Source organism: Pongo pygmaeus, chromosome 9 (assembly GCF_028885625.2).
Source record: "Pongo pygmaeus isolate AG05252 chromosome 9, NHGRI_mPonPyg2-v2.0_pri, whole genome shotgun sequence".
Lineage (NCBI taxonomy): Eukaryota > Metazoa > Chordata > Mammalia > Primates > Hominidae > Pongo > Pongo pygmaeus.
This window is the reverse complement of record NC_072382.2, coordinates 16451320-16464465: the sequence shown is the minus strand read 5'-3', so window position 1 is coordinate 16464465 and position 13146 is coordinate 16451320. Positions and strand designations below refer to the sequence as shown.

General features: G+C 36.5%; 1 protein-coding gene across 1 annotated transcript; it reads right to left on the bottom strand.

The window, feature by feature from the left end:
• Nucleotides 1-1114: 1114 nt before the first annotated feature.
• On the bottom strand, nt 1115-11664 carry LOC129008206 (glycine N-acyltransferase-like protein 2). Its single transcript, XM_054440152.2, has 6 exons — nt 11394-11664; nt 6471-6588; nt 5194-5301; nt 4327-4453; nt 4071-4233; nt 1115-1888 (listed from the first exon to the last, which is right to left on the bottom strand). Exons 2-6 carry the CDS (start codon nt 6546-6548, stop codon nt 1480-1482), a joined length of 885 nt encoding a protein of 294 aa, XP_054296127.2. The 5' UTR covers nt 6549-6588; nt 11394-11664; the 3' UTR covers nt 1115-1479.
• Between the last annotated feature and the right edge of the window lie 1482 nt (nt 11665-13146).

The window sequence follows — 13146 nt, the reverse complement described above, 5'->3', positions numbered from 1 at the left end:
CTCCTGAGTAGCTGAGACTACAGGCACCCGCCACCACACTCGGCTAATTTTTGTATTTTTAGTAGAGACTGGGTTTCACCATGTTGGCCAAGATAGTCTCGATCTCAGGACCTCAAGATCTGCCAGCCTTGGCCTCCCAATGTGCTGGGATTACAGGCATAAGCCACCGTGCTTGGCCAACTACCAATTTTTTAAAATGATCTTTACCCTTAAGTCATAGTTGATAGGATTTGAGATAGATAAGGTCTCAAGCTAGAGTAAGTTCTGTTTTCCATCAGCATGGACCTGGAATATAGAAATGATGGACTTGGACTGAGAACATTTAAATTCTGAAAGTATGAGGTAACTTTGCTCAGGAAAAAACATACACTTGTACACATATGGGGTGGCTGAATAATGCCTATCCAAAAATATCAAGGTCCTAATCCCTAGAAGCTTTGAGTGTTATATGGCAGAAGAGACTTCACAGGTGTGATTAAGTTAACAATCTTGAGATGGGGAGATTATCCTGGATTATCCAGGTTGGTCCTATGTATATGCAAGTGTCCTTCTAAGAGGGAGGCAGAGGGAGATTTGACTGTAGAAGAGAAGAAGGTGATGAGATGATGATGAAAGCAGAGAGATAAAAGATGATGTGATACAGAGACACAGGTTAAGGAGTGAGGACAGCCTCTATGATTTGGAAAAGGCAAGGGAGTTGATTTACCCGTATAACCTCCAGAAGGAACTGTATCTGCCAACATGTTGGGTTTAGCCTCATAAATCCTATTCTGAACTTCTGATTGCCATAAATATAAGATAACACATTGTGTTGCTTTAAGTCATAATATTTATCATAATTTGTTATAATGGCAAAACTAATACATCATAGACATAAAAATTATCTTGAAAATTTAAAGTTAAGCTTTAAATTTGCAACTCAACCTAGCAACCCCTCGTGATAAAAAGCAAGTTAGAAAACCAAATTTTCACTCATGGCCACAAAATTTAATTTAGCGGAGCATCTCAAAGCTCCTCAGAGGGTACTCAGAATAAAAAGCAATGATGCTGAGGGCTTTTAAAAAATCCTTTGGATAACTTTGTAGAAGGAAGGGAAGAATACCAGAGGAGACACTTTTAAAAGCAGACTTTTTATTTTAACAAGAAAGTCATAAAAGTGAATTTTTTCATGAAAGAAATAGTCTTCATTTAAGAAAGTGTTGCTGTTAAAGGGTTATCTTGGCACTAAAGATTGGCATTGGGTAATTTTAATTCTGAGATGTCTGTCATCATAAAGGAAATTATGAGACCATAAGATTGAGCTTCTAATTTTCTGTAAGAATACAGAGAAGGAGGGTAAAAATGTTAAGGGTGAGCTTAAGTAATACACAGATCCTAGATAATCAGTTGCATTTTGTGCTAACGTAGATCACAATGCTTGTGTTTGAATTAATGTTTTTTTTACTGATAAGAAAGATTTGAAATGGACAATGGAATCAATCAACAATATTTCTTGGGGGTGCATTTCCACTGATGCCAGCCACAAGGACAAATCTTAAACCCCAAATTGTTCAGTGCCTGTAGGCTTTTCCCATTATTATCTGCCACATGGAAATAAAATGGGATTTCTTTCTGAGAAAGATACTTTTCAAGATGATAACCAATTTGCAACATGTTGCCTTGGTGTCTGTATTTGGGGACAGTATAACCCATTCTCAATTCACAGGACTGTTCCATCACAATCCAAGAGACAAGCTGGCCCTCTGGACCCAGCATTCCAAATCCTAGAAAATCCTGGAGGCAGCGTTCAATATATTTCAAGCTCCTCTCATTTTTCCCAAAGGCCCAGTGTTCATTTACAAGACCTGCATGTGAAGCATCTAAGAACATGTTTGCAAAGTTTCCTTCCCTGTGAAGAAAAAGAATTTTACACTTATTCAGCCAATATTACCAAACACTGGAATTGCAAAAAATAAATATAACACCATTCCTTTCCTTAAGGACCCTACAGCCTAGAGGAGGCAATAGATGCATAACAACTACCTTTTCTATTTCTGCTTCAAAATGTTTCCAAACAGTTGATGGGGGAACACTGTGTGATTCATGGCCCATTTAATAGCAGAGAGAAAGCATGATATATTATAGGACATCTTGAAATATCCCACTAAGTACCCTAAGGAAGAAAATGAACACATGTCCCTCAAAGAGTGAGAATGTAGACCAGAGAAGCCCTCCACATGGCTGAATTTACTTGAAAGATGCATGTATGAAACCATGTGCATTTTGAGTTCTACATCACAAGATATCTAAATATACAAGATAGTATTTCATTGAACAGATATTCCAATAAAACTTATTTTACAGGAAGATGAGAACAATGCTGATCTTACATCTTCATGTATCCCAAAGCACTTCATCACATACCCAGAAATGCAGTTTAAGAAGCTGCAATATAGGAAAAAGAATACTACATTTTTGGTGCTAACCATTGGGATTCTAATCCTGATTATTTTCTTTTGGAAAAGTTATGTTCTCTGTTTACTTGGTTTTCTTGCTTGTAAAATTACAGTAATATCCTCTGTAAATATGGGGATGGTGGAAGAGAGAAGATCTCCAGGAAATTTTGCCCCTCTTCAGGGAGGAAGAGTTTTGAGAAGTTTGTCAGTTTGAGAGTCACTTCATGTTTGCCTGTGGGTGGGTAACAGAACGCTAAGTTTTCTATGGGTGATGCTTTGTTTTTGCTCACTTCACCTGATCCTGGACTTGCTTCCTGAAAGATCTCAAGTACCCTTTCCTGTACCCTCTCCTGTGGATAGCCAAACCTAGAGTGGCAAGATACCAAGATATCCATGTAGGCTTAGAGGAATCACCTTAGGGCAGGTATTTCATGACAGATTTCCAGAGTTATACTACCAAATATTATTTAATCCCCATTTATCATTTTCCCTGTGTATATGTTCACCTTAAGTGTCTCATGTGAACACTGGTGGGGAAAAGCAGGATTTGAATAGTGTTGACTTTTCTGGCTAAATCGAATGTATCTGTGAGTGTGTGTTTAAATTCTATTTATTTTTTCAATTAGTAATACAATTATAAAGCATAAATGGATTACTAGAGGAAAGCAAATCTCTCTTCTTTCTCTGATCTCATATTACCCAGTTACTTTCTCTAGAAGCAACCACTAATGCCAATATATTTTTTACAACTTTCCAGTTATTCTGTGCAACTTTAGATGTATACGTACATTTGTTTATTTACACAAATGGTAGCATATTATATACATTGTTCTATCCACCTTATTTTTTTTCATGTAGCAATCTATTTTGGAAATATTTTATAATCTGTCATGTAGAGCTGCTTCATTCTTTTTAATGGCTGCATAGTATTCTAATGTTTCAATGTACCATAACAAATTTATCCATTTCCCCATTACTGGATGTTTAGGTTGTTTCATAAGTTATGATATCACACATTAAATTCATGAAAATCTTGCCATCCAGTTTGGTAACATCATTTATTTAGTATGCATATTCTTTGACTCAACTATTTTAATTCTAGTAATCATCTTTCAGATGTATTTATGCAACTGTGCAATGATCTATTTATGATGATATTCATTGCAGAAGTTGCAGTAAAGTATGTGTATGTGTTGCAAAAATAAATACATAACTCATATAGAGTACTAAAAGCATACATATCAGGGTCAAAATTATTTACACCTAGCAGCGGAATGAACCCAAGTGGACAGATTTTATTTTTTATTTTATATACTTATGTATTTTCTATAAGCATGCAGCATTTTGTAAGACATAAATAGTTTCAGTAAACATGTTTTGATGTCACCATGATGTCCATTACCCTCTCAGAAGGACCCTTGTGAGCCCTAAGTGAAATAATATGCATAAAGACCTTGTCTAATGAAGGCTCTGTCCATGCTCGGTACATAGTTGCTAACATAACTCCCTTTCTTTACCCATGCAATTGTGTACCCCATCATAATTTAGTCTCAAATCTTACATTTCCAGGTACAGCCTTTGTGTCAACTCAATAATTCTATCAAGGATTTTGGGAAGCAAAATGTAAAATCTCACTTGTTATCATCACCCACTTCAAATAACTCCATCTTGTCGTTACTTGAGGTCTTGTGTTTCTTTGGTAATTCCGGTATAAAGAGCATGGTTTTCATGTAATCTACCTGCACTGATTTTGAAGTTGCAACCTTTCTTATTGCTTCATCCAAGCCCTCTTGGCAACCTGGAGAAAGGAGAAAGACAAGTACCACTTTATGCCTTCCATATCAGCTAGGAATAAACCATGGGTCTTTTTCTTTTAACTCAGACTAGTTACCTTGGATCTGCAAAGTTTGCTCCCAGTTGATTACATTGGAGTATGACAGGACTTTCTCTAACTTGTCAGGAGCTTTGGTGAAGATGTGGTAAGTATTGGTATAATGATCCTGGTCATCTTTCATCTCCTGATATAACAAATATCAATTATATTTACATAGCACTACAATTTACAAAATGTTCTTGCATAGGTCTAGAGTGCTAGAGATTCAATTGTTTGAAATAGTCTGTTTTTCTGAGATAGGTGTAGAAAATGGCCTTGGAATCACTTCAAGAATAACTCACTTTCGATACACTGAAGATAGTTTCTTTCTTTTAGGGCACTAAAGTGAGCTGCCCTTGAGAGGGTGAGTAAATAACTCCATTGTCTAGAATGGGAAGTGTACCTGAAATGGTGTATGTTAAGGATTTAAAAGTGAAGGTGCCTAAGGTATGGAAAGAAATAAAAGAAGAAGTTTGGCAAGGCTCCGGGTTTTTGACAAAGTGTCACCTGTGCTAATCCTGACCCAGCACTCTGGGGCGGGCTCAGTGATTGGCTCTTGGTGTGCATTTGAATAGATGAAGTTTTGGAAAGAACCATCATTCCAGAGCCAGAATAGTACCTAGAATAGACAGCTCAGTCTGCCTCCATATGCCTGCCTACCCTCTGCTGTTGACACTTCCCCTTGAGGGTCCTTGCTGATCACTGGATCTAAGTTCAAGCCTTATCTCACTGCCCTACTCTCTCTCCCAAACAGCCCTTCCAAAACCTGCATACATCAACAGTGTCAATGTTCTTCTCACCACCCCTCAGTTTCAGTTCCCTCATTGCCATGCAGAGAACATCTGGAGAGTGACTACCCTCATATTCAGTAACTATTGCTCCTACCTGTTTCTGAGGCCGAGTAATGACGATCTGGTAATCTGGCCAGGCATCTACCAGCACCTCCATGTTGAAAGGGTTTTTATCTTTTATGTTGAAAATGGCACCATATACCTACAATGCAACAGAACAAAGCAGGAGAGGACGAAGTTCTTCTCCAATATAGAGTCTTATATGTGGAGAAATAAGACATGGCATGAGAAATAAGGACAAGAAGTCTAGGAGAACTTAGGATGGGGCCAGTGCTTCCAGGATGGCTCATTGGGCTAGTCATTGAGAGTTATGCTGCAAGAGGGACCAATAAGCATCCACAAAAATCCAAGTTAATACCTGAGTCATTAGGAACTGGCTTCCCTGATATTCATTCATTTCTAAAAAATTCATGCCATTTTCTCATTTTTTTCTTCTTTATTTCATAACATACTATTTATTTGGCATCTATTGTGTATCAGGTCTGTCTTAAGCATGAAAAACTCAAAGATGAATATGATATGGCTACAACCCTAAAGTTAAGTTTAGAAGGATAGAGAGTACATAGTTCAACCATCATAGGACATGTGGTCTGAGAGATATATGTATATGGTGGTATAGGATCCCAAGGAGGAAAAGCACTACCTGTCTAGGAAGTGATAAGGGAACTTACAATATCAGAAGCAATATCTGAACTGGGTCTTGATGAATATGTTATGCCTTTTTCTGGCAAAATAGAGAATGAGAGCAAGTTATTACAAGTAGGAGAAAAAGCATGAGTGAAATGATTAAGAGTATGGCAGATGATATCATGCCTACTGAACTGTGAGAGGCTCAATATTTGTAGCATGTGGTATGTGGCAGGAGAATGTTGAGAGGCAAAATAAAACAGACTGGAGAATTTTGAGATAAACCCTGTAACCCAATTAAGCCTTAGAGATGGACTCTGCAAATTTGCAATGGCAAATTTTAAAACCAGGGAGTGATATGATCCTATATGTGTCATATAGATGACTCTCATCACAAAGTTGTAACTAGGCTGTTAAGATTGGAGACAAGGAGGTATTGCAATTACCTGAAAGAGATGACAAAGTACATCAAAGATAGCAGAAGGATATATTCAAAAGATGTTTAAGAGGTCACAAAAAGGAAGCAAAGTAGGTGATTGACTGGATACAGATATTAAGGTCATCTTTGCACAGATTCTCACTTTAGACTTGCATTCCCATCTCCCCATTAAGGTTATGAATACTGAGTCTGTCCTCCTCTCAACTCAGCCCTCTCTCTCCTTTGATCTCCTCCTACTCCGTTACCTTTATGGATTCAGGGATGCTCTTTTCTAAAGATTTATACAGAATCTGCAGCTTCTGAGAGTTATGAAGTACAAGCATCTTAGGTAGCACTTCAGCTTCTTTCCCTCAAGAAGATGATCTAAGGAAATAAGCACAAAAACAAAAATACCTAGAGAGATATGATAGGTGTCCAGAACGAAGAGGAAGGAGAAGTCACCAGGGACATCATACACTATTAGCAGTGATGGGCTTTAGAAATTATCTAGTCCAAACTTTTCAGTTTACAAATGAGAAACTAAAGTTCAGAGGTGCAACTAGACCTCAGGGCTTCTTAGTAATCTCCATACAATTCCACTTAAAAAGTACATTAACATATCTGGCAAAATATATCTCCCATGCTGATTTGATTCAAATCAGCAAAAGAATATGGAAAGTGAATACCTTCAGCTGTCCAGACACAAATGAAAAATAATGCATCTCTTCAGGGATTGTCCCTTTGGAAAGCCCCCCACCCCCAAGCATTGAAACACTTGCTCTAACGTTCCCATAGCATGGGTACTATTTTCAGCTATCAAGAAAGAATGCAATCTTCTGAAAAAAAAAACCTTGCAGATTATATTGTGTGTAGTCCCTTTTCTCCTAAGGAACAAAACCATTGGAAGAAACAATTGTTGATTAGTGATGATACCACCAAGTAGAAATTGGCAAGATCTAGGAATTGGAATTATATGTTAGCAACATTAAAAATAGACCAAACCCTTTTATTCGGTAATTCCACATCTAGAAATTCATCTCAAAGAAATAATAGTAGATATGTTTAAGGATGTAAACTTAAGAAAATTTATTATAATATCATACTGTATATTAGATATAATACAAAATTCATTATGAAGAAATGATCAAGTTGATGATGGTATATCCAAATAATAGATTACCAGGCAACTATCAAAATGATGTCTTTGAAGAGTGTTTAATGACATAGGAAAACGTCTGTGTTACAAAGTCAGGAAAACATATGATGTAATCTCAATTAATAATATAAAGATGCAGGCCAGGTGCAGTGGCTCAGCCTGTAATGCCAGCACTTTGGGAGGCCAAGGTGGGCAGATCACGTCAGGAGTTTGAGACCAGCCTGGCCAACATAGTGAAACCCCGTCTCTACTAAAAATACAAAAACTACCCAAGTGTGGTGGTGAGTGCCAGTAGTCCCAGCTACTCAGGAGGCTGAGGCAGGAGAATTGCTTGAACCAAGGAAGAGGTTTTAGTGATCTGATATCGCACCACTGCATTCCAGCCTGGGTGACAGTGTGAGACTCTATCTCAAAAAATAAAATAAAATAAAAATTAAAAAAATAATAATATAAAGATGCATAGGTGAATGGTTATCCATGTATATGTACATTTGCATATACCCACCTGAAAGTCTTTCTGAAACAAAGGAGTATATAAATAAGATATAAATACGAACTTTTGAACTTTCTTCCAGCCATATACATGGCTGACAATATATATAAATATGTAATACCTCATATGATACTTGAAGGCAATATATAAGAATGGTCATATTTTCCAAGAACCAACAAATAGAAAATTTTCTACACCATTTTGATGGTTTGCAAGGAAGCCATTAATGTTTTTTGCAAACCTAGAAAACTCAGTACATATGACATCTATGTATGCATGTGTATATGTAAGTATATAGCCATAATCAATACAAAAGGAAGCACAGTGGTTAACAACATGGGCTTTGGAATCAAACAAACCAAAACTCCACCCCTGGCTTCTCCTCTGGCTATCTGGGTCACCTTAGGTAAGTCAAATTATTTGAATCTCTGCCTCAGTTGCATTTTCTATAAAATGGGGATAGTAATATCTACTTTGTAGGTTGTCATGAGGATTTCATTGCCAGAAAAGGTATGTGAAGTGTTTAGCATGGTGGTAATTTGTGTATATACAAAGTTCTGAAGGACATTTTAAAGACCTTTAATCTAGTGAAGGTGACCATTCCACTGGACAGAAACATAAATGAAGAAAACTGCAACTTCAAAGATGAACTATATGTAACTTGCTTGAATAAATCTATTGACACAAAATAGATATTTTGAGGGAAACCACAGGTCTAGAAAAAGCTAATGTGTTTCTGTCACTGTCTAGGATGATGGGTGCACTAACCAAATGGCACAGAATTCTGCCCATTCTGCAGTCTTTGGCAGTATATTCCACAAAGGAGAGCAATCAACTTCAAGGAAAGAGTGACCAAAGCAGTCAAAGGCTGCTGAGAAGCTAAAAGATATGAGTACTAAGCTAAAGATGGCAGTGCATTTTGGAGTTAGGAGTTGATTACTGACTTGGTAAGAGATGTGGAATGAAATGTGAGGAAGTGAAGGTAACTTTTTCAAAGAGCTTGACCAGGAAAGGAAGAAGAACATGAGAGTATTGAAGAACAGAGGAGAGGTACAAGAGCTCAAAAAAGGCATTTCTCTTATTAGACAAGAGTTAAGCATACCTATAATAACTACAAGAGGTAAGATGTAAGTAATTAATAGGCCAATGTGTAAACAGGACATAGAAAGGTGACAGAAATTCATTGACCTTATATACAAAATGCCAACCACTATTTCAGCTTCTTTATGTTGATTAATTCATGTAATCGTCAATGATAATTCTCAGCATACTTGTTAAATTAAGTTTTGGACTGGAAGAATACTTCTTCCAGTGAGAAGTCAGAAAAAAAATTAGGATGGATGCAGATGCAGGTGTATGTATGTAGGTATACAGCAGGTCATCAAATAATGTCATTTTGTTCAATATCTTTTCATTACAATGGTAAAGAGAAAAACATCAATTCCTGGCTGGACCACTGTCTATGTGCAGTTTGCCTGTTCTCCTCATGTCTGCATGGATTTTCTCTGGATAATCCCGTTTCCTCTCACATCTCAAAAATATGTACATTAGTTAATTGACATGTCTAAATTGTCCCAGGATGAGTGAGACTGTGTGTGTGTGTGTGTGCATGTGTGTGCGCCCTGTGATGGAAGGGTGTCCAGTCTGGAGTGGGTTCCTGCCTTGGGCTCTGAGCTACCAGGATAGGCTTCAGTCACTTGCTCCCCTGAACTGGAAAAAGCTGCTTGAAAAATGAATGAATGAATGAATGAAACATTCATAATAAAACAAAAATTCCTAAAGTCTATGATAATCATACAAATAAATGACAATAAACAATGCTATGCCAAAGGACTCAGTGAGCCCACCATATTTGTGATTGAATTTTAGCTTCATAGAGGCAAGAGGTGCTCCTTACAACTTTTGTTTTGCAAACATTTATTTCTCAATTTAACCCACCACTACTGTGACCACCATCACACACCAATGCACCAAAAATTAGGTAAATAATTATCTTGCTTGTTTTTATTAATATTTATTAAATGTATATGCAGCTTCCATTTAGTTCATTGTTTTATATTAGAAGTGTTTGGGTTCTTTATTTATAAGTTTGGTGATGTTTTTGTGACCAGAAATATGCTGTAGGAACTTAACTCTTCTTTATATTAATTAGTTTATGGTAAAATTAATTTTGTTATATGTTGTTTCATTTGAAATTGCAGTTTCCAAGAACCTATTGACAATGTTAAGTGAGGACTAATTTTATATGGGAGTACACAGGGTTAGAAAAAAAGAGCAGAGAGTTGGCAAGTTATTTTTGAATGTCTGTTTCCTGGAAGAGGTAAAATTTTTTCCTATTTCCAAAATCACTTTTTAGCAGTGAGTGGGTGAGGGAGTATGCCAAGAAAGTGTCGAGAAAAAAAAGTAGGATTTTATGGGAAACAGGGTTTAAATGGCTTTTGATGTTAATGGGAGAAAGAGTAGACTAGAATTAGCAAGGAGTAGCAAGCATGCTTAGGATAATGTAAAGATGGACACTATGATTTGGAAGTGTTACTCAACAATATATTGAGCTCAGCAACCTGAGAGTAGAAGCAGAGAAGACAAATTAAAACAAACCAAGGTTGGTTTTTTCAGGGCTGGTGTAGCAAAAAAGATAAGGGACAAAGCATTTGAGTATATAGAAATAAGAGATTGAAACTCACAAACTAGCATCTAGGAGAGAGAAGAAAAAAAGTAAAGTATGTTGGAGACCAATAAAATAAGAAAATATAGAAAAAGCAATGGAAGAAAGTACTTGATGAAGTCAAAGAATAGCAATGTTAATAGACAGGGAAAAATGTACTTACAAATAGGAGATTGGGGTCAGATATTAGACTATTAGAGGTTAAGATGTCAGAGGCATTCAGAGGTAGATCAGTTTGGGATGTAGGGCTGTTGGCTTCAACTCCAAGTCAACAGAGTAGGAGCCAAGAAGGGAATGGGAGTTTCACGTACCACGGACATGAATAGGATGTAGCAGAAGTTTGTTGGAGAGAAAAATTAGGATGCCAGGTGCCAAATGTTTCAATAAATGGAGAGAAATTTGGCAGAGGGCAACAGAAAAGCATTGTTTTATTCTAGCCACATGACACAGAAGGAAGAAGGAAGATTTTTCTATGCAAATAAACCAATAATATTTTAGAAGCAGGATTGGAGGCAACGAGAATGCTGATTTTTTTTTTTTTTTTTTTTTTTTTTTGCTAACAGTATTACTGTGGAGATCTCTAGAGGGTGTCAGAGAAAGGTACAAGCGTATTGATAACTTATAATTCAAGGAAAGCATTTGGACATTTTACAAATTCAAAAGGATACACACTGGCTTTTTCTGAAATATTTCCAGTTTCAGGTACCTAAAAGGTTTTGAAGAATTCATTCTCAACATTGAGACCCTGGGAAGTGCTCCTTCCAAGGGTTTGCAGGGGAAAAGAAATAAATTAACAAATACAAATGATTTAGAACAAGAATCCAAATTAATTGAACTGCCAAGATAAAAAGGCTGTTCTAAATAATTCTGCTTACCTGAAGTTTCTTTGCAGACCTGTAGGCACACTGCCTGCTGCACTTTCTCCGTATGGCAATGGAAAGGTTTCTGTAGCTAACACTCTATGGACTGAAACACAATAAAATTCAACTGACTCACATTGTCACTGTTAAGCATAAAGCTTCAAGAAGTTATGGGTTCCTGTAGATTAAACCAGACGTTCTGTCTATAGACAAGAAATCAGAGGCTTTGTGGACCAGAGGAGGACTGAGAATATGTTCTGTATTGAGTAGCTTCTACAATTCTAAGAAGTTTTACTCAAGAAGCTTTTGATTTATATATAACCTCTTGTAGCTGAAAGGCTATTCTAGAACAATATTAAGTCAATTTTCCATTGTTGGCAAAAATAGCACAACTGCAGCCTTATTTAAAGGATGTCAGTAGAGCAAACAAAGAGTTGGAAAGTTTGATTTCAATGCAAAATACCTGGCTTAATACTTTCAACCATCTGTGGCTTGGAAAAAGCCAAGAATGCCTCAAGGAAGTTACTGTAATAATGAGAACTCAGTTTCATATACCTTGTCCTCTGGTTGTCTAAAGTGGAGCAACAGGGAGGGGCATTGTAAGTTTAAGAAGGAAAATCAATTACTGGAGAAAAGTTTCAGGGGGACTGGAATTAGCTTTGTAGTGGAATAGAGATAAAAATTGTTTTTCAAAGTGTGTTCCTCACACCGTCTACTTCAAGATCAATTAGGCTTGTTTATTAACAATACAAGAACTTTTCCAGATCAGGTAAATCAGAGGCTCCCAGAGTTCCTGGCAATCTGTATGTTATAAAAAGCTATCTAAGAGAATCTGATCAACATTACATTTTGAAGACATTGAGATTAAAACATGGGAAAATATAAGTTATAAAATTTTTATACTGGGTGCAGTGGCTCACATCGGTAATACCAGCTACTTGGGAAGCGGAGGCAGGAAGATCACTTGAGGGCAAAAATTTGATACAAGCCAGGGCAACCTAATAAAACTCCAGTCTTTAAAATTTTGGTTTTTAATTAGCCAGATGTAGTGGCATGTGTCTATAGTCCCAACTACTCAGCAGACTGAGATGGAAAGATTACTTGAGCCCAGAAATTTGAGATCACAGTAAGCTATTTCACCACTGCACTTCAGCCTGGGGAACAGGGTGAGATACTATCTGTAATTAAAAAAAAATTTACCCACTTTCTGGAAGTGAAAGAAACTTCACAAATTGTAATCATTTATAACATGAGAAAAGCAAGAGTTATTTTTACACAAATAAGGAAACTGTTGCTGAGAAAAAAATAAATGTCTTCCCCCAGGTCACAAAACTAACCAGTGGCAATGTCTGGAATATGAGGCCAAATATCGAATTATTTTAATGACACTATGATTCCATAGAGAGTGATTCTCTACCCTTAGGCAGTTTATATCTTCTTACAAACCCAAATCATCTACTTCATTTTTATAAAAATATATTCATTTTTAATGACATATTAAAAATTGTCAGTGAGAATTTAATACTATCTGCACATTCTTGCTCTGTAAGGCATTGAGTTTTATAGTTTTAGTTACTCTACTTTTTGAACCAAAAGTGGTTCACATAATCTATCAAAGAATTTTTACATATTCATAATTGTAAAAGATTAATTTGTTAAATCTATATCAAAGTTTATAGAGTTATACAGTAAACTAATCATCCTTTAAAAAAAATGGTCCATTTCAACTAGTCAATACATATTTCTTATTCCATAATTGACAGCACAC

Bases quoted from the DNA above. Each gene is read 5' to 3' on its own strand.
- LOC129008206 (XM_054440152.2), bottom strand. From the start codon at position 6,548: ATGCTTGTACTTCATAACTCTCAGAAGCTGCAGATTCTGTATAAATCT. The intron at 5,302-6,470 runs GTAACGGAGTAG...GTTGCATTGTAG, and splicing joins GCATCCCTGAATCCATAAAG to GTATATGGTGCCATTTTCAA. The intron at 4,234-4,326 runs GTAACTAGTCTG...TCCTTTCTCCAG, and splicing joins GCAAACTTTGCAGATCCAAG to GTTGCCAAGAGGGCTTGGAT.